Source organism: Protopterus annectens, chromosome 3.part0 (genome assembly GCF_019279795.1).
Source record: "Protopterus annectens isolate FY-2018-M chromosome 3.part0, PAN1.0, whole genome shotgun sequence".
In the NCBI taxonomy this organism is placed as follows: Eukaryota; Metazoa; Chordata; order Ceratodontiformes; family Protopteridae; genus Protopterus; species Protopterus annectens.
The window spans coordinates 1613749493-1613773924 of record NC_056731.1 but is presented as its reverse complement, the minus strand read 5'-3'; the positions used below and the strand labels follow the sequence as shown (position 1 = coordinate 1613773924).

Here is a 24432-nt window from a genome sequence, read left to right as displayed (position 1 = left end):
GAGTCTAGGTCATTAGACAGATTTGGGAAATGGGCATACTTGTCAGAGACCTTTGCACTCAGGTTACTGCATCATCTTGCTCATGTCATCAGATTTCAGAGGGACTTGACTAAAGAAATTTCCAGGTCTCTTTCTAGAGTTTTGCCTGCAGATGTCCACAAGATTACATACTCCCAGCTTTCAGCTCTGTAGTCAACCTCTAACATAGCCATTTGCTACATCTTTTACACAACCAATGTCTCAGCCAGAGCAGCAGGCACAGGTCTTAGTCAGACAGCATGCCTGGATGTGTCTTTGTGAATTTTCAGAAGGCTTCAAGATTTCCTTCATCAACACCCCTTACGATGGCTCTATGCTTCTTTGACGCAAAGTAAAAACATATTGTCCAGGAGTCAACAGGATGGTAACACTCTCTGCAGTAGTCATTTGTTTTTCCATGCCTCAAAGATCTTATTCCAGGAATTAGAGGGTGGGGCAAAAAAGATTTGGTTTTATAAGTCACAGACTTCTTACCAGGAGTCTCCTGGCCATAGACCTCCACATTGCAGAGGTGGAGCAAATCCCAGTGGACGTCACCCAAGAGATAGAGGTGGACCATATAAATGGGGCTTTCATAATCCCTTTATTAATTTCTCCAAGTCTTTTGGGTTTCTAATACCATGAAGGGAATGGACCCCATTCCGAAGTCAAAGTACGATTGAACTTCATGAAATTAGTATTGTTTCATTCTTTGATGTCAGTCAGAAGTGCTCTTCACAGCATCCTCAATGTGCCCAGTAATGACTCCTCCTGTAGTTCATACAGAGTTGCGTGTATTGGTAACATATCTAAATACGATTGTAGATTCTTTTTTATAAGACCCGTTGCATCTACTACTATTGGAACTGTCCGGGTGTCTTTCTTCCACATTGCTCTCATTTCTGCCTGCAAATCCTGATATTTTATGACTTTGTCTCTCTGTACACAAGACAGTGTAGTCACTGTGTGTAGTGATTTTAATGTTCAATGCTACTTTTATCTTCTTTTCATGGATCACTATATCCGGTTTATTCACATCTGTCTTTTGAACTGTTGGTAATGGATGATCCCATGTAATGTAGACTTCATCATTTTCAGTGATGGTTTGTGACTAATGTTTCCAGTGTTTTTCAGCCACTTCAGTACCATAAGGTTTGCACAATCCCCAGTGCAACAGTCTTGCCACATTGTTATGCCTTTCAGTATACAGTCCTCCTGCCATTAGTATGTCACAACCAGCAATGAGTTGTGCGACTGTTTCCAATTCTGTTTTACAAAACCTACATTTGTCTGTTTCTCCCAGATTTTCAATGGACTTTGTAAATCAATGTGTACGTAGCCTACTGTTTTGGGCCACCAATATTAACCTTTCATCTCTTGGTTTGAATTTGCCTCTCCTTAACCATTCCTGCTTTCGATCCTGAGTTAACATGAGGTTCTTCCAGATGTTTTCCATACTTGCAACTATATTTATGCATTTTCCACATTTCTTGCCTTCTCATCTGGTCCTTCACCTTATATTCTTTCTTTTGTTTTTTGGCCCATTCAGTTGCTGCCTTATTTTTATCTACTTCTGGTTTGAATTCCATTCCCGCTTGATGCCAATATGCTTCTGCAAGACTAAGCAGGGAAGTCATCTTAAATTTATTCTCCTCATGTTTCAAAACTTTATTGCAGTTCTGTACATGTAATCAATTTCAAGGAGGCTCATACCTCTTTCGTAACGGAGAATATATAATCTTGGTATGCACTGATTTTTATAAATCATTTGATGAGCATGAAGCATCCTTGTATTCCTGTCTAATCTATCCAACACATTTGGGGCCAGTCAGTCACTCCAAATTTGTACGTTAGGACAGGCAGAGGAAATTGATTTATAGCTTGGATTTTGTTCTTAGATGCTGCAGTTTTCTGCTTTAAAGGTTGCTTTTACACATTTATCAAGACCAAATGATATTCCTATATCATCTGAAAAAGTTTTGACAACTTGCAGTTGTACTTTAGGTTCCTCGTCTGATGAGCTATACAGTTTTAAATCATCGACAAAGAGAGGAAGATAAGTCCTTACACTGTGTTGTTTTCTAGGAGCCAAATTATAGCCATGGCCTAAGCTGTTAAGTAGACATCTTAATGGGTTAAGGGCAAGACAGAATAGCAACGGTGACAGAGAATCACCCTGGAATATCCCCCTTTGAATTTTTATCCCTGGAATAATAATTTGTCCTTTATCATGGCTTAATTGCAAAGTGGTCTGCCACTGTTTCATTGTCACTGTAATTAAGTCAATCAATGTAGTGTGTATCTTACACATTTTTAAGCACTCTTTTATCAGTGAATGTGGGATACTATCAAATGCTTTTGTAGTCACTCCCTGCCTTACTTAGATTCTTCCCTTTTTTCAGTTCTCCACTATGACTTTAACAACAAATGATCCTTTGTTCCATATGACTTCATGTATTGCCTTTTTGTTCTATTGCCATAATTGAATTTTCTTCTAAACAACTATAAACTCTGTCAGCATCAATTCCATTGTATAGTTTATATACCGTCGGAAGGCAAGTTATTGGCCTATAAGTTTTAGGGTAGCTTTCAGGTTCACTCTTAAGTAGGAGCATTGTTTTTGCTGTTGTTAGCCAAGTTGGTGTCTGTTCAGGGTGTGTGCATATAAATAGTTCTTACTCATGGCTAAATCTTTGTGTAAAGATGTTGAAGGTTTTAACCAGAAGATAGGTACTGCATCTTGGCCTGAGGTTTTCCAATTAGTGGCTTTTCTTAACTTTGTTTCAATCTCTGTGGCTGTTACTTCATCCCATTTCATATCCTGTACCTTTTAAGCTTCTTCTTTTTTTATTTCTATCCAGTTAGCATCTTTATGTTCCACAGGATCTTCACAAATGCTTCTCCAAAATGTATCTATTTCTTCTATTTTTGGTGGTCTCTCAGTTCTTTTTGCCACGTTTCCCAATTTTTTGGGGTCATCAATAAATTGCTTATTTTGTATTTTTCCTTTATATTTATCTGTGTATCTTCTAAGTTTTTCTGCCTGTGCTGAGATTTTTAGTTTATTTGAGGTAGTGCATGATAGATCCTGATCTGTTCTAATACTATTAGCAGCCTAATACATAGCCTGCTATGCTTAAAGGACAATTTCATATTAAGATCGGGATATCCTGGTTGCAGAGATACTGTTTCACTGTTTATGAAATTTAATTACAAAATTGATAGCCATAGAGTTTTGGTTAACATTTTTACATTGTGCTCTGAAGGAAGACTAGAGGCTGTTTGAAACTGTTAAGCATAGTCTGAGATTTAAGATTTTAACTCCCAACAGTGCAGATTGAAGATGTAGTAGGGCTGTATGGTTTGCATGTACATAAAAGCATATTTAATTGATTGTTATTATGAACATCAAATATTATTGAAGATCAAATTGTTCCGTTTTTGAGAGAATTAGAGACACTTAAATTATGTGTTTTGTTGTGTGATGTTTGTCTACTAGTTACATTTATTTACTTGAAAACCTTTAGATGAAAAGACTACCCCCGGGATTCCATAACTCCTACACTAAGTGCACACCATTCTGAGTGAACAGACAACACAGACATAGCTCACACCTTCTTCCTCTTATTTTTAGATTTCCTACTGATATTCTTGCAGCTTTAAATATTGACAGGGATTCATAAAGGTTACCACAAAATGTAGACTACATGTACATTTAATGTAATCTTTCTGAGTGACTAGAAAGGACAAAAAATGTGATAAGAATGTTCTTGAATACATATCATGTACACTTAGTACAGGCTGTATTAAATCTGGCCCAACATTTTATTGCTGCATACATCTAAGACATGTTGAAAGGGGCATTCCCAAGGGCCAGTTTTTAAGGGTGAGTGGAAATGCCACAGTTGAACATAGGTTCTTTGTACATGAGCAGCTGATACAGAATTTTAAGCTGTGTTTGAATATTAGCCTTAGAGAAAAACAAACAGAAATTTAGCACCTAGCTACATTGACTCAATGAGCTATGAAACTGGCCATTTTTGACTTCCAATGACTTTCATGACAAATTACATAATTTCAAAACTTTTTTTGGTCCTGTAGCCAGATATGGTGGCCCAACTACCTTGCTTCCTTAAGACTGTAATTTTCTTTACTATAGCTACCCTTCCGTTACTGTACTTGAAGTGCACTTAGAATATCTGAAAGATACCTGAACGAAGTAATGCAGCAGTTAATTAAAAGACAAAACTGTGTACAGAGGGGCTGCATTATCAGGTGCAGGTGGGAAATGGGAAGAGTTGTACTTGTGTTGTATTTGTATGTTGCACTCTTCAGGTTGCAGCAAAGGGAAAGAAAAGTAATTCATGCTAAGACAAATATTTGTTTGTGTGGATTTGTCCTTTGGTATTTCCTTGTGGTGGATGGTCTTGACGTTTCCAGAAGGATATATGTTGAATATGTAGTTCTTGGTTCACCCCTTAACTTGGGAATGGAGTAATTCAGGTTTGGAATGCATTGTCATACTTTTAGTGGTATCAGACTTGGATAGACTCTGTGCAAACATGCATTTTTTTCTTTGTCTAGATAAATCTTTGGAAATATTGACTATGTAATGACCTTGTGGATTTCAAAATATAACAGTAGTAAATCAGTCTTCCTCAAGTACAAGTGGTTTAGATTCCATTACTGAAGCTCTTGATGTAATAATTAAATCATAGTGAGGTGGGATGTACACTGAACCACAGAAACGTGACTAAGGCAGTTAGTGGAAGTAAAACACCCTCTTTGTGAAGAATCTAGTAAAAATCCTGCCTTCTTACTGAATTAGGGTCCATTCTTAAAGATTACATTTCCATTTTCATAACAAATGAGGGGTTCCCTTCAAAACATCTAAAACCCATAACATCTAATTTCATAACATTGAGACCAGAACATCAAAAACCCATAACATTGAATTTCATAACATCTAACAGTACAAATCACATGAAAATAACATCCCCTCCACATATAACGACATATAATGACACCAAACTACCAAACACACTTTTTACTATGTTTCTGCAGGGGGGGGGCTTGATATAGTGGGTTAGGAAATTAACTTTTCCCACTGTAGTGGGATTCTGGAGTTGGTATATTCAATTTATGGGGGGTGTGGGGGGGCAGAGCTTGCCCCCCTACAGAAACGTAGTAAAAAGTGTGTTTGGTAGTTTGGTGTTGTTATATGTGGAGGGGATGTTATTTTCTTGTGATTTGCAGTGATAGATGTTATGAAATTCGATGTTATGGGTTTTAAATATTTTGGGTTTTAGATGTTCTGGTCTCAGTGTTATGAAATTAGATGTTATGGGTTTTTAGATGTTTCAAAGTAGACCTCAAATGAGGCAAGTATTAAAATATGTGCAAAAAAGAGAGGACCCCGATAGCATGCATAATTTATTTTCAAAGAATGTGAACAGTTGCTCTTCATTTTGATGGATTGAAAACTGAATTTCTGTCAGATGTTAAGTATTCATTAAGTAGGTAATTCTGGTACCAAGAACTTAACAGAATTGTGGATTCACCCTTGTACGACTGGCAGTAGTAGCACTTGCATACTTTGTCCTAGGAGAGAATTCTTTGATAACCTGCACACTTCTGTAATGAAAAGTTCTATGAATTTGGTACACCGTTTCAGGCAGTCAGTCGCTGTTCCTCAGCCTTTTAGCATGTAATCACAGAATTCTCTTTTTATTCTTTTTTCTTGCCAGGAGACATACACAGAAATAGCTGGCATGCAGCGGTTTGGAGCTTTTTACATGGATTACCTTTATACAGCGGACAGCAGCACTGAGAAAGGTATTGATTTGTTTATGTTTTATATGGCCTCCTTTGAACAATCGAAACAGATCTATTTAAAGCCATTTTGTTTTTGGCCATTGTCCTTTATTTTACCTCCAAGAACGTTTAAGCAATCAGCTGAAAGCATTTATGCTGTATTATGTCATGTGTGGTATTGTATTCTTAAGTCCTCAATGTTCTCTGATTTTCAATGCTAAGTACAATGACTTTCTGTTGTAGTACTGCAATGAATGCAAACAGTGGCTCTATTAAAATGGTACAGTATTATCAACTTTCTGTGCATATTATTAATTTTCATTATTATTAGAGACATTTGATAGTGGAATAAAATGTGTGTGTATGCATGCATGTATGTATGTAAAAAAATGTATATATACATGTGAGTATAATAATTAAAATGTATGACTTTTCTTTTTAGTGTCAAAATTTGGAGTAAAATTGAATGTCTGAATGCACTGCTTGTTTATTTTGTAATTCAGTGCAAGAGTGTTTTCACAGGAGTTGTGGCATAAAAATATATGCTAAATCGCTCCTTTCCAGAAATAGATGAGTGTAATATTTTCCTGTAGAGGTTTGTTCTTGAGAATTGCAGAATAGTCTAACTTTGTCTAGGGGGTTGTGTAATACGTAGTACTGCAATTTGTTTATTTTGCATGCCTTTTAGTTTTGCAATTTGGATACAATAAGATGAAATACAAGCCTAATTTGAATTAGGGCAGCCCACTGGTACCATAGTTGTTGCCTCACAATACTTAGTTTTCCAGCTTGATCTCTGGCTGCTTTGCCTGCTATGTTGAGCACACATGTCCTCTTTCTCTTTATCCATTTTGATTTCCACCATCTGATGTATTGTCTTCTTGCATCCCAGAGAAATACTGTAAGTGAAATGCTGATCCTCTAGATTGCCCAGAGGTGTGTATGTGCATGTGTATGTGTTTTTGTGAGAGAGTGAATTCTGCAGTAGATTAGTATCCTGTCCTGGCATATAGGCATCAGATGCCATGATTTGCCCTTTGTAACCAATTGTCAAGCTGAAAACTGCTACATTTCCTGATTTAGCTTCTAGTGTTCCTGAAACCAGGAAGGAAACTGCATGCTTTCCCTCTGAAGTAGCTGCTGTCAGTAATGTGCATGAACACATGCATTACACAAGCTTTCCAATCTGCTATTTGTGTAGGCAATGCTGCCATACCCAGACATTATCTCACACACACACACACACACACACACACACACACACACACACACACACACACACACACACACACACACACACACACACACACACACACCATTCTGCCAAATGCCAAAACATTAAATCTGCTAGGTCTGCATATTTTGCAGTGCATCAGATGGGTATTTCAACTTTCTTTTGACTGGCGACATCAAGAGCTGCTATATTATGTCTGATTTACTTACACATTACAAATTTCCAAGAAGTTTTAACTAATTTGTTTGGTGGAGAAATTTTGCACAGCTTGAACATGATGTCAAACGAAGGCAAGACAGAAAGTTGTAAACAGAAGTGAAATCATGGCTCAGAGTGCAGTGAATAGGAATGGAGAGAAGATATAATATTAGGTCTTTATCTCTGTGGTCCAGAGTCAAAAATAACTTTATCCAAGGCTTTAGTCACTGAGTTAGCTGGAGAAGAACCAAACCAAATCTGTCTACTCTTAGCTTCTCTTCTAATGCTATCAGTTGGTTTCATAGCTACCTAAGGTAACAGAATCCAGCGTGTCAGGTGGCAAACAGCATACTTGTTCTTCCTTCCTGGTAATATGGGTGTTCCTTAAGGATCTGTACAAGACCCATTTTTCAGTGATCTGCATAATAATTCTGGCCCCTCTTCACTTATTATGCAGATAACTCCACTCTTGTTTGCTATTCAATATCCATTAATGAACTGTAAGACAAACCTGGAATCTTGCTCCACAGTTGAAATCTGGCTACAACATTACCTGATAACTCACTGCTAAAGAGACAAAAGTCATGCTCTTTCTATTTGTATCCTGTCTTTTCTCACATACTGATATTTCCATTACCTCTTCCAATAAAATTATCCTGGAAACTCATTGGAGTTGCCCTGAGCAGTAAATTAAAGTTGACCTCCATATACACAGTGTCATAATAAATCTCATCAAAAACTGTGTGTTTATACAGAATCAAATCTAATCTCTGAGAACAAGCCAGTGAGGCTACAGCTAATGCTTACCTCCTACTCAGTCTGCGTGTCGCTGTCCCAATCTACACTAACCGTCATACTACTCAACAGCAAATAGTAGAGCAGTGCTACAACAAAATAGCAAATTTACAAACTCACCACTGCATTGCTGTACATAAAAACAACTGATGGAATTTTCTAGCTACCTTCAATACACCCAACTGAAGGTAGTCCACTTTATCCTGCACCAGCTATCCAAGTGTTCTTCCCTAATGTTAGTGATGAAGTGATACTGTCTGACAAGGTAATGCTTCTATAAAGACAAGGCCTCAAATGCACATGGTGAAGCCTTGTACTCATGTCATGTTACCAAACTCTGGAACAAGTTACCATCAGCCCACAGGCAACCTCAAACTTATAACAATTTCAAGAAGTATCTCCACACACAGCTCCTTAACTCTGAAGTCTGCTTCTAGTCTTCTTTTCATGGTTAATTGTTGTTCCCCCTACTGTTTCCATCTATCCAACTGCAGGGTTTCTCCCATCATCCATAACTCTAGAATTTTACTGTTTTCATAACTGTTGATGTAAATCATTTACTTTTTCTTTTTTGTAATATTGATTATGCAGATTAATAATTCATTCCCCTTTGCACACTTTTACACTCAATCCTCTAGATTTTTGCACATTTTAGTATGGAGTTTTGTTAATATTCAGCTCTTAATCTCTTTTCCCTTCTTGTACTGCTGTTCCCACTCTTCAACTGGTATGCCCTAACTAGTTCCTGTACTGCACTCTCCCTTTGTATTACCTTTCCTCTTTTTTTTTGAGAATTATTACTTGTCACTTTCACTTATGTGCTTAGTCTGTGTTGACTCTAATCACTATGTTTCAGATATTGTTTGCACCTACAAAGGGTTTGCTGTATTCTCCCCAGGCCTGCACTGACAATGGGTCTTGCATGACTCAGTCAGACCTTCCTGGTAACCAAACGCAAATAAATAAGTAAATAAATAAAGTGGCAGGCACTGTACTTTCAAAGCACTGTTTGCCTTAATTTATACTTTTGACATTTTTATTGCATGTTTATGGGAGAACAGTTAGTGCATGTTGTCACGTTGTCTTCCTGTTTTTTACACCATGTTCAGTTCTCAAGAGGCGAAGGTGTAGCCTACATAGTACAAATAATGAGTACAGTCTACCAGTATGGACCCACAGATTACTGTAGGAGTTTTAACTGATCTACTTCAGGCAACATCTCTCTGAATAATCTATAGTACTATCATGTTCCATCTTTGAAGTGTTGGTAATATACAGTCCTTTGCTCAAACAGACAAATGTCCCTTTCTACAGGGTTTCAAATTAGTTTCTTGCATGCATCCAAGCAGATCATATGACGTTACTAGGCTAACAGCCCCTGGGCTCTTACAAGCCTAGCCAAGTTCAACCCATGTTCCCAAGGGTGTCTGGTTCAAGCAGACATTAAAATCTGCAGCTAATTGCCCCTGTCCAAGAGGGACACAGGTAGAACCCCGGAGTGAACTTCTGGTTACTCATCCAGTTGTCCAAATTGTGCTTAAATAGGGCCAACAAGGGCCTTTGTTTAACATGAATAAAAAGCTTGTCCCAAAGGTGGAGCAACCTCTGTGACATGAATCTCTCTGTCCAGCAAGTTATGTTGATGTTACATACCAGGTTAAGGTCCTTTGAGCAAGTGACCTGTGTGCTATTTGACTTGTGAATGTGCAGCATTTTCATTAAAGCTGGATCAGAGATGGCAATATATGCAAGGCACAGGTCGCCTCTAAGTGGTCTGTACAGCACAGAGTAAAGTGACAATGATTTCAGTCTGTCCGCATAAGACGGATCTTGAAGACCTTGAATTTTCTTTGTAAGGAAACTTTGTGGTCTCTCCAATTGCTGCAGGTATTTGGAAATGAACATACCAAAGGGAGCATTGTACTCTATTATTGGCCTGATGAGGGAAGAGTACAGGGGGGTTGTAACCTCTTTTTTTTTCTTGTGGCAATGCCTTTACTTATGAGGTGAGCAATATAAAATGCCCTTCTTACCACTCTGGAGACATGGTGATCGAAGTTAAGGTTGCTGTCAACCTGTTTGCCCAGATTTCTCGCCACTGACTGTGTGCTTAGGGTATCGCTATCGATGTGGTAGTTTGCAGGAACATCACCCTTGCCGAAGGGAATGATAATGCATTTTATTTGCATTAAGTTTAAGACCATGACTTTGGCACCAGTTATTAGTCTGCGCAAGACCTTCTTGCAGAATGTTGACATCTCTAGGACAGTGTTCTCTACCAGTTGCAGTCATCAGCAGATTTTGTCAGCCACAGTCCTTTAGTTTTAGCCTGAACTTTAGAGAAGTTGATTCTGAGTAGTAGGGGTCCCAGAACTGATCCCTGTGGAACACCACTAGTTACAGGTCTGCTGGAGGAGATGGAGTCCCCTATTTTGACCGTATGAGTTCTATCAGTGAGCCAGTTTGCAACCCACCTGACAGTATATGGGTTGATACCCAGCTGGGTGAGTTCATCAATGATGCCTGAGTGGAGATTGTGTCAAAGGCCTTAGCTAAGTCTAGGTAGACCATATGCACAGATTTGCCCTCATCTAGGGCTGTGGTGACAGACTCAAAGAAGTCCACCAAGTTTAACAGGCATGATCTCCCCTTGACAAAGCCAAACTGGGTGGGGTCGAGCATTTGGAGATTTTCTATATCTTTGTTAGTGTGGTCCATGATGATTTGTTTCATGGCCTTGCAGATAAGGCTGGTCAGGTTAATGGTCTGTAGTTCCCGGGGTCCGTGGATGCACCCCCCCTTTGTGTAAAGGGATGATGGTAGCTGTTTTCCATTCCGCTGGGATGAAGCCAGAGCTTAGGCTGTGCTTGAAAAGCGTGAACAATGATGATGCTAATTCCTGTTTTAACCCATTTAGAACACAGCGCAGGATGTTGTCTGGGACCATAGAGGCTGTGTTTTTGATAGTTGCTGGAAGTTTTTTTTATACTTTTGTTGGTAGGAAAACCTGTACTTTTGCTGAAAAAGTCTTCCAGTTCTAGATACTACTAAAGTGTTTACCAGTCTGGGGCAGGTTCTGTTTTCTGCTTTGGTTAGTTTTGTACTAGTTTTGGTAGTAGAACATTCAGATGGGTAAAAGGCAGTCACTTCATGATTACTGTTTCTTTGACCTCATTCTCATTAAATGACATACAAAAGTTCAGCACTTGAGGTTCTGACTAGACCAACTGAATAATTCAACCTCAGCAGACATGTAAGTGGTTTCAGCTGACTGCTGTTAATCTGGAGCTCGACTAACCTCAAATGATGCAGCTCACAGGAACTGCCCTCTACTACTTTTTCAATTCCTGATACTTTAATGATGAGCATACGATATTGAAATGGCAGAGATCCTTCTAGGCTATTGGTGGTCTTTAGAAGGAGCTTTTGATACATGCCATCCACCTTGCTCCTATAGATAAGTGAATTTCCTGTCTCGGAAGAATTAGTAACACTATTTTTCTGGATGTACACATTTCACTGTTGTGGTGTTACTCCAGTAAACCAACATCATTGTCCTTCTGAATCCTCTATCAGTGGGTTATAAATGTTGGTCTGTTTAACAAAAAACTCCTAAGGCACTTGAATGGGCTGTTTGTAGGCCTACTTTGGTGTTATATGTGCATCACTGTTAGGGTTGAGATCACGTCATCAAGGCAACACTCACACTTCACTAACTAGAACCCAATATTACTTGTTCTGTCTGATGTGTACATGCTGTTTTGCCTGTCTTTGAATGGAAGTATATAATGGACTCTTATTTCATTGCTATACCAAGTCAACTTTGAATGCCTTTTGAACATGCTTATGATGATTAGTGGTTAACGTTTGCCTCTTTGAAATAAGAAAATAGATTATAAGGAATTAAACAAGTGAAATTTTGGGTAGGCCCATGCATGCAAAGTATGGCAAAATCCATAATTTTCCACTCACTTGATGTTGGTATGTGTCTGTCAACAGAGTGCCTGCATTAGGACTCAGTAGCATTTCATTAGCCTAAGTAGATTGTTTACTGTAAGTTTCTTATTCAGATTCCATTTTTACACCTTTGTAATGCTTCATGCATTCAGCACCTGACTCACTCATAAATGCAGAGATGTGGTAGTCCATGCTTTGGTAATCATTTAGATAACCAAATATGCAAATAGGCAGGCGTGGAGTATCACAACCATTAAGAAAAAATTTACTGATCGCGGACATCATACCCAGAAGGAGACACAAGAAAGCATCTGCTTCTGGGTGTTGTGTCAGCGAACAATAACCTTTTTGTGTTACATTTTGTCATGTCCTGTAAGAATGAGTTTCTTTGGCAGACAATTTCCTTAGAGCAGCTAGAGTGGAGCTCTTCTGCTGTTAGAGTAACATTGCATCTGCCTTATAAAAATCTTGACACATTTGTTATTACCTGTGCAGATGTTTGAGCCTCTTTTTTTCATAAATGGTGACCATGTCTAATTATTATTTTTTTATCCCTAAACAAAAAAAAAAATCAATCTCCATGAGAAAACATCATTGCCTAAAAATAATTCTGAATGACTTTACCCAGATTTGTTCAAAAACTGATGACAATAAACTTGTATATAATATTTCTTTAGTAAAGAACCTCTGTCTATAATGCACTGTCTTTGAACTTGTAATAGTAATATGTGGATCTGAGTATGCATGTTTTTTTACTAATTGGGTATTCCCAATTTTCAGGCTGTTTGTCCCAGATTTTCTCATCTGGAGGTTCAGCGGTATATGTCCATTATATGCTGTCTTTATGCTCATAGACTACCAAAAAGGACAGAGATTGCCAGAGTTTGATTAGCAGCTCATACTTTTGATGGGGTGGCAGGGCTGATGGGCATGCCTATTCTGAAAGGAGGATATGTGCTCGGTGGAAGCTAGGACTTGAGAAGATGTGAGTGTCCCAAAAAGACTTGTCTACTCTAGGGCCTGGAGTGTACACTTTAACAGGTCACACCTCATAACTTTGCCCAGTCTTTGACACAGATGTTAGCTTACAGGGGAAGTAGGTAGGGCTTAGAAAAAACCCTGCCACCAATGAATTAGGAACAGAAGTTACATTACAAAAATGGAGGAAGCGGACTTGCTTTGCCTAATCTGGCAAGTCTAAGGTTCCAGAGACCTCGGTCATTATAAAAGGTAGGAAGGAAGTTGGGGATAGGTTCATTGTATTTCCACAATATTGTACAATGTCTGCTGAAACTCTGTATTGTAATATTCTTGCATTTTTAGGCATCATGTATGTCTGAGCTGTAGTACATGGACATGACTTTCCTTTTTTGTTGCCACAGCAATGAAAGTTACATGCATTTTTTTATTCTATTATATTTTTATTTTGCTTTTGTTTACTGGGTTAGTCTAACTAGGTTTAGTGAAAAACCTGTTTTCAGCATAGGTGCGGGGAGAAAAACTCCAGCGTACTACATTCAATAGTGTACATGAGTAGACATTGTATAATATACTTTAATAATGCCATATACATTTGGTAGTTAGATTATATTCATATGAAATAAAGGAAACTATTACACAATAAAAGTTACTTTTTCATTTAGTAGATGCTAAATATTGAGTATTTGAAGAGATGTATTAGTGGATATGTCATATAGATAATGGATTTTCTGTTTAGAAATTTAGAGAATTGAAAGTGAGGGAAGGAACTCAGTTGGATAGAAAATGTTAATATTGTATGTAGTTAAAAGGTTAAGCAGGTTCAAAGACAATTAATTATGGTTACCATGAGATTTATATTAGAAGTAGAGCAGTGGGTTGATGATCAGTTTTGCAAAACTATACGGCTTGGAGATGCTAATAAAACTAACTGTTCATGTATTTGTGAAGAATGTCATATTGCAAAGGACTCGGAGTGAAGAGAAATGGTTTGACAATATGGCAAGCTGAAGATTACAGTGGCATTTATCTTGGACATAATACAGGAAAAGAGAAAATGATTTAACAGGTGAAGTTTTAGTTGTGTTTTAAATTAGTTTGCATTCAGAATTTATATCAGTGGTAGTGGGATATGGTTCCATAGTTTAGCTACACTATTTGAATATAGAGAATCACCTGCAGTGTTTGATGGTTTATAGTGTTAGTATTTGTTTTCTTTAGAATGTAAAAAAATTTTTTTGGGGGGGGGTTAGTGTTATATTAAGCAAAGCAGAGAGATAGCAGGGCTTCCTCAGGCCCTTAATTACAGAAACCGATCAATTTGTAGTTGGTGCTCAGTAATTAACACAGTGGCACAAAGTAAAGCAGGTTTCGTTTCACTTAGTGAATGCAGACAAAAAGAAGCTAAGGGTTTAAAGTAACAGGTTTACACAGTGTAATCTAATGGTCAGGTGAAAGGACAGTTACCAATTAAGAAAGTGGTCCTTAGAGTGTAAGGACTACTTATTTGGGGAAATGTCACAGCCACTTTCCAGCACAGAGCAGGGACTTTTCTGGCTAGTTTAAGTTACTTGTACAGGAAGGCTCTTCATGTTAAACTTGTTTACTTGTCACAACAACAGTGTCAGACAGCTGCTGCTCACAGATGCTGCAGACTAGTGGGAAATGTTTGATGTTAAGTTGTCCAATTTCGCCTACTTTCTTGCTGGATGGGTTTGGAGCCGATCCTCGGTTCCTACTCGGCCACTTTCTATAGCTCGAGAACTCTTTACTGGCTCGAGGCTACCCCTTATCCCAGAATGCCCAGCATCAACTACCCAGATCTCGTTTGCCGCTTTAGCCGCGAGGTTGCGTCAATACTGGCTCAGGCTTAGTATAACTTTTTTCTCTATTTAAAGTTAAATAATTTACTTGAAAAGTTGGTATATTTTTCTGTTATAGTAGTTTGTAAGTTTATGTAGTCTTAAACCCCTTATCTTGTCCGTTGTTGTGTTTTTGTGCTGTGTTGACCGTCGCACCTTAGTCAGTCAAGCCGTCGGCTCCATGTTCGCAACTGACCTGTGAGCTTGACAGACCAAGTGTGTCGGTGCCCTCTAGCACAGACAAGACTACTCATCCGTCGGCTCCAACTGTTACCTCGGAGCCAAATCGATGCCACAATCACCCTTACTTCAGAGCACAGCCAGTCATCGCTCATCTTCCCACTCCTCTCGATCCTCAAGGTTATCAGATCAGAACATGGAGAGAGTGGTCAGTAGGTTGCTGAATTCACAGGCCCTTGCAAAAATGCTTTTGAACCCACCTCAACAGGCCTTGGCTCCATCTGCTTCGATATCGATTCCTCCTCCGACTATGCTTAATTTGGAGCCGGAGTCCATGGATGTTCCGATAGTGGTTCCTTTGGCTCTATTGACATCCTCTTTGGCTCCAGTTGCCTCGGTTCTGGGCACTGAAGCTCTCCCGTTGGCTCCGAGGGGAAAAGTGGCATTGGACCCTTATCCTACCCCGCTCTCCCTCTCGGAGCGTTGGCTCAGTTGAGCTCTGCTCCCACATCGGCCTTGGAGCTGTTGCCCTCAGCGCAGAATGAGATTCCTGTCTCTTCAGAGCCCTCTTTGTGTCGAGACCGTGATGCCTTCGAGGTCATACGGATAGTGCTGTCCCCACAGACGGCCCCACTATTGGTCCCATCGGCTCCGTCCCCTTCGGTGCCTGTGCCAACCTCTGCTCCTCCTCCAGCCCCAAAGCGTAGGGAACCTATGCCCCAGGACACCCCATTGGGTGAACCCTCTTCTTCTGAAACTTCCCCAGAGCATTCTGAGCAGGCTTCCCAGAAGAAAAAGCGCAAGAGGAAGCACCAAGACTCCCCTGAGTCTGTCACCTCATACAGACCTGGATGAATCGGAAGGGTCCCCAAGGTCCCCCTCTGAAGATGCTTCCTTTTCGGACATCCTCAATATTCTTAGGCAGAGGCGTAGCTGGACTTCCCTAACCCCCTCTGAGGACGAGTCTGTATACCTGGACGCATTTGGTTCCCGACCTTCCACCTCCTGGGTGTCTCCGTCTTTGGATCCACTCATGTCTGTAGTGTCTCGAAAGGCTTGGTCAGCTCCAGATTCCATGGAACCTGTCCCGAGGAGACCTAATAAATTTATCACAGCTCCCCAAGACAAACAATTCCTGACTAAAGGTGTCCCAGTTGATGCCATGGTGGTAGCAGCAGCCACAAAGAGAGAGTTAGCTGAAACCCCCTCATCTGTCCATCCACCGAATGAAGAGTCTTGTATGATGGACAGATATGGGAAGCGAATGTTTTCATCAGCGACCTTCTCTCTTAGGTCCCTGAACTATCTTTCCCATTTTACTAGACTTCAGAGGGATCTCCTAAAAGAGCTTGAAGATACAATACAAGATCCCACAGCTGAGGGAGCTTCAGCCAAGGTAGCTACCCAGCTGGCGACTTTAAATTCAGTAGTCAACTACTCCATGAGGCTCATTTCATACACAGCCGATGGAGCGAGCAGAGCTGCAGGAACAGGAGTGGCTCTTAGGAGACATTCTTGGCTGTGGCTGTGTCAGTTTGCAGAACCTTTCAGAGTGTCTTTCACCAGTACCCCCTTTGATGGCACCTCTCTCTTTGGGCCTCAGGTGAAAGACGCGCGTACCAGGTGCCAGCAAGAAGGCAAGACGCTCTCTGATGTGGGAGTCTGTTTTTCCACTCCTACTAGACCATACCCAAAGGGTTAGAAGGATGGAAAGATGTGGTTTCGAAAATCCCAGGGACCCTTGCCTGACGCACGTGGTTATTTTTCCCCCAGGGGCAGACGCCACCCTCATGACAGATGGGGTCCACAAAATCAGGGTGACAGAGATGCGTTCTCTTCCAAACCCTATCAACATCCTTGAAGGGATGCCCAACTTTTCAACTCTGGAGCCAGTCGGGGGAAGGCTTTCATTGTACCCAATCACCTGGCAAAATATTACAAAAGAAAAATGGGTACTATCCATTATATCCGGAGGTTACAAAATTCCCTTCCATCAACCCCCTCTTGTTTCAAAAAAAATCCATCCCAGATGTTCCACCCAATCTAAGGGATCAGGCAGTCACAGAAGTTTCAAGTCTGGTAGAAAAAAGAGCCATCCAGGAAGTCCCCGCAGACCAAGTAGGATCAGGAACTTACTCAAGATTCTTTTTAGTGCCCAAAAAGACAGGGGACTGCAGACCAATTCTGGTTCTCAGCAGAATAAACAAATCTGTACAAAAAGAAAAGTTCTGGATGGTAACACTGCAGTCCATTCTCCCATTTCTGGGTCAGGACAATTGGATGTGCTCCATAGATCTTCAGGACGTGTACTATATAAAAATGGACAGACAGTCAAGGAGATTTCTACACTTCGGCTAGGGGCCAGTCATTACCAATTCAGAGTGCTGCCCTTTGGTCTCACCACAGCCCCCAGGGTGTTCGCCAAATGCATGGCAGTAGTTACGGCTCACCTGAGATGTCTAGGATTCCAGGTGTTTCCTTATCTAGACAACTAGCTCCTCACTGCTACCACCAGGCAACAACTTATAGAGGCACAAGATTACACCAAAACATCCTGTGCTCAACTAGGCATCACAATAAACTTTGAAAAATCTGCCTTGTTGCCCTGTCAGTCTATTACATACATAGGAGCAGAGCTAGACACAAGAAAAATGATTGTAAAATTGCCTCAGGAAAGAGTTTCCATTATCCAACAACAGGTGTCACTTCTCTTGAGGAGTAAAAGAATTCAAGTCAAATATGTCCTTTAAGCTCTAGGGTCCATGGCAGTAGCCATTCTTCTAGTTCCCTTAGCACGCTTTCACATGAGAATCCTTCAGTGGCCTCTTTTCACACAATGGTCCTTCCAGGAATTACCCATGTCTCACATGATGCTAATTACGGAATCTTGCAAAAGACACCTTTCCTAGAGGATGGTCTCCCCACTAGTGACTCAGGGAAGACCTGTCGTGGAATCCCATCTGGTTGCCACAGTGACCACGGACGCTTCCCTGATAGGGTGGGGGGGGTGGCATTATCTAGGGAAGAGAGTCCAATGCACGTGGTAACTTCACGAGTACCACTTGCACATCAACGTCCTGGAGATGAGAGCGGTGCTCCTAGAGTTGCAAGCTCTTCAAGACTCTCTCCTTGCCGGGACTATTGCAATACAGACGGACAACATGTCAGTGGTTTGGTACATCAACAAACAGGGTGGAACGAGGTCTTACCCCTTGTGCCGAGAGGCCCTCAGACTGTGGCAATGGGAGATTTCCTCCCAACGTTTTCTGACAGCAACACATATCCCTGGGAAATCCAACGTAATAACGGACAGGCTCAGCAGGGCTATTCTCATGCCGAAAAAGTGGTGTCTGAAACAGGAAATTGTGGATCTTATTTTCCGCAAATGGGGCCAGCCTTGCTGTGATCTCTTTGCCTCTCCCCTCAAAAACAAAAGCAGCAGCTACTTCTCCCTTGTTCCTCCTCCAGGTCAGACACCCAGGGATGCTCTAGTCCATGATTGACCTCAGGGATGCCTTTATGCATTTCCCCCCTTCCCCCTAATTCCAAAAGTCATTCAGAAAGCAAAATCGTTGGGTTGCAAGATGATTCTCATTGCCCCCTATTAGCCTCAACAGATTTGGTTTCCGTTCCTTCTCCCCCACCTTCTAGCCCAGCCTTGGGTTCTGGACCCAGTGACGAACCTCTTGATTCATCAATCAGGTGAGTTACACCAATCCCTCCAATCTCTAAAGCTGACAGCTTGGTTACTCCACTTCCAATCTTAGCCAGGCTCCCCAATATTTCCCCAGCAGTGCATGATATTATTGTTTCCTCCCGTAAGACAACTACAAGGAAAGTTTATGCTAGCAAATGGAAAAGATTCTCGTACTGGGCAGAATCCAGGAATTTAGATCCTTTTTCAGCTCCTGTACACAAAATTTTGGATTTCTTAGCAGAACTGTTTCGATCTGGTGCAGCTGCTGCTACCATCAGAGTACAACTAGCTGCCATTTCAAATTTTCACATCAGAGTTTTTAACTCAAGCATAATTTCTCTCAAACTCTGTAAGGCCTTTATGAGAGGTACATCTCTACTTAGACCCCCAGTGAAAGAGCCCCTTCTACCTTTGGATCTCAATTTGGTTGTGGCCTCCTTGATACTGCCACCCTTTGAACCAGCAGCATCATGTTCTTTGAAATTTCTCTCTTGGAAAACTCTCTTCCTAGTTGCTATTACTTCTGCCAGACGTGTTTCAGAACTCCATGCCCTATGTGTTTGCCCTCCATACCTGTTTTTTTTTTACAAAGACAGAGTTTCTCTGAGAACTATCCCATCTTTTCTACCTAATGTTTGTTCAGAACACAATTTGAATCAATCCATTGAACTTCCTGTCTTTTTCCCTAATCATTCCAACAAGGCAGAATACAGATTACACCAATTGGATGTGCATAGACAACTACATTTCTGTCTGCATAGAATTATAGAGCTGAGAAAATCAGATCAGTTGTTCCTTTCATTTGCTAACAACAAATAAGGCCTTCCAGTTTCTAAAGTAACCTTGTCAAAATGGTTATCAGACACCATTGCCTATACTTAACCATTTACGACAAAAATATCTTCCAGCAAGACCCAAAGGTCATTCAACCAGGTCAGTAGCTACTTCGGTAGCTTTTCAGTCTAGATTGCCCATAGATTCAATTTGTGTAGCAGCTACTTGGGCAGATCCTCATACATTTATTTATCATTACAAAGTAGATGTGGTCTCCTGGGGCAGGGCTTCCTTTGATTCCACGGTTCTGAAGAGTCTGTTCCAATGAGCCACCCAGGATTGAGGTGCTAGGGACACTGTCCCATTCAGTAAGAATAAAGGCAAGATTGGGCAACTTAAAATAAAGAAGTTATGTACCTACCATAACGTTCCATGTTAGTTGTCCTTCATCTCGCCTTCCTTATTGCGTCCCTCTCTCCTTCCCCCTTCATCGAGGATTGAGAGGAATTTTTCAATGGTTTCACTGGCTAACTTGTTTTGTTCTTAGTTGCTTCCCAAGCAAACCGTGACAATTTACTGTATATCCAGGTTTAATAATAATGGATTATCTTCTATGATTATGTCTAGTGTGGGCTATCTCAAACGAGACCTGGGTAGCTGATGCTGGGCATTCTGAGATAACGGGTAGCCTCGAGCCAGTAAAGAGCTCTCGAGCTATAGAAGGTGGCCGAGTCGGAGCAAACCCATCCGGCAAGAAGGAAGGCGCAATGAAGGACAACTAACATGGAACATTATGGTAGTTACATAACTTCTTTTTTATCAAGAAGTAAAGGCTTCACTAAAGGTGCAAGGTAACTCTGTAGTAGAGTCAGGAAGCAGGTTTGCGTAAGGCAGCAGATTAACACAAACAAATTGGTATTACAAACAGTTCAAGAGGTTTGTACCATAGAATTTATCCAGAAACCTCTGTGGAAGTAAGCCGCATACACTCCTTCTTATCAAGGTCATGTAGCACTTCATAAGATGGATCAGTGTTTGGGAAGGAGTGTTGTGAAGCAGTGTGCTGAGACAACCACCTCTGAAGGAATGCTGTGCAACAGTATGCTGAGACACCTACCTCTGAGGGAATGTTGTGCAGCAGTATGCTGAGACACCTACCTCTGAAGGAATGTTGTGCAGCAGTATGCTGAGACAACCACCTCTGAAGAAATGCTGTGTAGCAGTATGCTGAGACAACTACCTCTGAAGGAATACTGTGTAGCAGTATGCTGAGACAACCATCTATGAAGGAATGTTGTGCAGCAGTATGCTGAGACAACCACCTCTGAAGGAATGCTGTGTAGCAGTATGCTGAGACAACTACCTCTGAAGGAATACTGTGTAGCAGTATGCTGAGACAACCATCTATGAAGGAATGTTGTGCAGCAGTATGCTGAGACAACCACCTCTGAAGGAATGCTGTGTAGCAGTATGCTGAGACAACTACCTCTGAAGGAATACTGTGTAGCAGTATGCTGAGACACCTACCTATGAAGGAATGTTGTGCAGCAGTATGCTGAGACACCTACCTCTGAAGGAATGATGTGTAGCAATATGCTGAGACACCTACGTCTGAAGGAATGCTGTGCAGCAGTATGCTGAGGCACCTACCTCTGAAGGAATGTTGTGCAGCAGTATGCTGAGACACCTACCTCTTAAGGAATGTTGTGCAGCAGTATGCTGAAACACCTACCTCTGAAGGAATGTTGTGCAGCAGTATGCTGAGACACCTACCTCTGAAGGAATGTTGTGCAGCAGTATGCTGAGACACCTACCTCTTAAGGAATGTTGTGCAGCAGTATGCTGAAACACCTACCTCTGAAGGAATGTTGTGCAGCAGTATGCTGAGACACCTACCTCTGAAGGAATGTTGTGCAGCAGTATGCTGAGACACCTACCTCTTAAAGGAATGTTGCGCAGCAGTATGAAACACCTACCTCTGAAGGAATGTTGTGCAGCAGTATGCTGAGACACCTACCTCTGAAGGAATGCGGTGCAGCAGTATGCTGAAACACCTACCTCTGAAGGAATGTTGTGCAGCAGTATGCTGAGACACCTACCTCTGAAGGAATGCGGTGCAGCAGTATGCTGAGACACCTACCTCTGAAGGAATGCGGTGCAGCAGTATGCTGAGACACCTACCTCTGAAGGAATGCGGTGCAGCAGTATGCAGTGACACCTACCTCTGAAGGAATGTTGTGCAGCAGTATGCTGAGACACCTACCTCTTAAGGAATGTTGTGCAGCAGTATGCTGAAACACCTACCTCTGAAGGAATGTTGTGCAGCAGTATGCTGAGACACCTACCTCTGAAGGAATGCGGTGCAGCAGTATGCTGAGACACCTACGTCTGAAGGAATGCTGTGCAGCAGTATGCTGAGACACCTACCTCTGAAGGAATGCGGTGCAGCAGTATGCTGAGACACCTACCTCTGAAGGGAATGTTTTGTAGCAGTATGCTGAGACACCTACTTCTGAAGGAATGCTGTGCAGCAGTATGCTGAGACACCTACCTCTGAAGGGAATGTTTTGTAGCAGTATGCTGAGACAATTACCTTTGAAGGAATGCGGTGCAGCAGTATGCTGAGACACCTACTTGTGGACTTGGTGGATATGAACTCATTTGAGCGCAAAAACATTCAGATGGGTGACTTTGAAGGATGTACTTCCCTTCATAGTTAAAAAATCTTATTTGGCTAAGCTAAACAGAAAATGCACATCTTCAGATTTCAGTGAGACCTTTTTACAGAATGGTACTCCTGTTTTATTAGGAATTGTAATCACTTTTAATTTTTAAGTTTGCCATTTGAAACATTACTTGCTAAGTTTTAGTTTGAGTTTGCCTGCCTCGGAAAGCAAAAACATACGTTTCCCTTTATCTGAACAACTGCTTGATAGTTGTAAAGGAACTTGTGACAGGTCTGTCAAATTATTGCCTTGTTTCTGTGTCTAAGGATTACACCGAGTTAGAAGAAATATTACCTGACTCCCTTTGTGATGGAAGTTTTACTAGAGGATTCACAGATTGTTTAATATTCCAACTTGGGGCAAGAGAACAGCAATTCAGTCCTGTAACAGATCTCTTAGCAACAAACCTTCATAGCAAGAACATTTTTTTGGGCACAGAGATATGTTGTTCTGCTACTTCTTCAAGTAAGATTATATATGAGGAAATGCATCATCATCTCATAAATATTTGAAATCAACCCACAGATCTAGATGTGATTGCTCCCATAACACAGGACATAAAGAAGGAATTTGTATGGTGAACAAAAATGCACAACCGATTTTACTCACCTGACGAGAGGTACTAAATGTTATGCTTTTGGAACAACTTATCAGTTTCAGGCTATTGGTCTTAACAAGAAACATTTCATCACATTATTGTGAAGGAGATGAAGGCAGTCTACTGGCCTTTAACAGTCTTTCAGGAAATCTTTCAGCAAAGCCACCTGCAGTTGACATGGATAATACTACATGTATTATTTAAATAAACAAGACTGAGACAAATCATTTCAACAGTACAACTGGCTGTTTAAATTTGAGAATGATCTTTAGAGCACTTCAGCCGCTATCAACTCATAACATTTATCGCGGTAATCACAGCTGCAGTACAGTTCCTTATGCATGGAATTAGCGTCTGGCTGGTGTTCACCTTTCAGTCTGCTTTGTACAGCTTTTGGACACCCCCAGCACAGAGCTGGTCTTCACCTGTAGTCCAGGACATTGGCTGATGTGCGACTTAAAAGGGAGAGCACTCTTTGCCATTTTCAGTTATCTTTTGCTGCAGGAAATGATCAGTTGCAAGTCTTTCTATTCACTCAGCCATTCTAGGTGGCTTCTAGCATGATAAAGGCAACATTTGGAACCATTTTCTACCTTTTGTGTTTTAATATTTGATAAAATTGTAAAAAAAAGTTGCATTCGAACTGGTTATACAAAACTACCAACTGCAGTATTTTGTGTGAGGAAGAGCTGCAACATCTCTGACTTTGAGAAATTTACTACTTAAAAAAAATCTCCATCTTAGGACCTAAAACTTCTAGTCCTTCCTTGAGCAGATATTTGCAGGGGCACAAGGACAAGCCACCTTGTAAGGTACTTTCAACCTTTGTTACAGAAAATGTATCCCTGGAAAGAAAAACAGTACTAAAAGAGAATGAGTCTGATCTGTTCCATTAGTGTGGAGCTAAAAGCCCTATTACTTTGTCATAGTTCTGTGACCTATAGTTACTGTGTCCTGACCCTTGGAGATCGCCACTATGAGGTTAGCTCAGCCCTCTGAAGATGTGAATGAGACCTCCAGGCTAGATGCTAGTTCCTCAGACACCTGTTTCAGATTTCCATAATTAACTAATTTTTATTGCACCATGAGTAGAAATGTTAGGCATAAGAATCACTGCTGTAGCAGTATTCCTTCCTTCATAGATTTACTAGAAGACTGAGTATCTGACTTCTTCAGTGACCTCCAGAACTTTCTGCTGATACCCACGAGTGCAGCTCCTCCCTACTCAGCATTAAACTGAATCTCAGTATTGGGGGGGGGGGGTTCTACTGACACCATAACTTCAGATGTTCAGAAATAGGCAGTGGGTCAGGAGAGGCCAGTACTGCTCTGGTGTTGCACTATCAGACTTTGGCAGGATAACTAAGGCTCTTCACACTCCAGCTGTTTAATTTTTTAACAATTAAGATTTATTTTGTGGTATTTTTTCTATAGTACCTTGAAATCTACGAGTGGATATCTTAATCTTTTTCCTCCCAGTCCCCTTGGTGTAGTTTTTTTCAATAACCAAAGACCAGGAAATGTGTCCTCTGCAAGTGTAGGATGCCCTCGGTGGCCAAAAGAGAGCTAATTTTCAGTGTAAGGGGAAGGGGATAATGAAA

The 24432-nt window shown here is 40.9% G+C and overlaps 1 protein-coding gene across 1 annotated transcript in view; it reads left to right on the top strand.

The window, feature by feature from the left end:
• VPS13B (vacuolar protein sorting 13 homolog B) overlaps window positions 1–24432 on the top strand; it is a 5424989-nt gene that overhangs the window by 905806 nt on the left and 4494751 nt on the right. The window contains exon 12 of the mRNA XM_044065647.1: window positions 5766–5853. Within this exon, the coding sequence (XP_043921582.1) occupies window positions 5766–5853 (88 nt within the window). The remainder of the gene's footprint in view (window positions 1–5765; window positions 5854–24432) is intronic.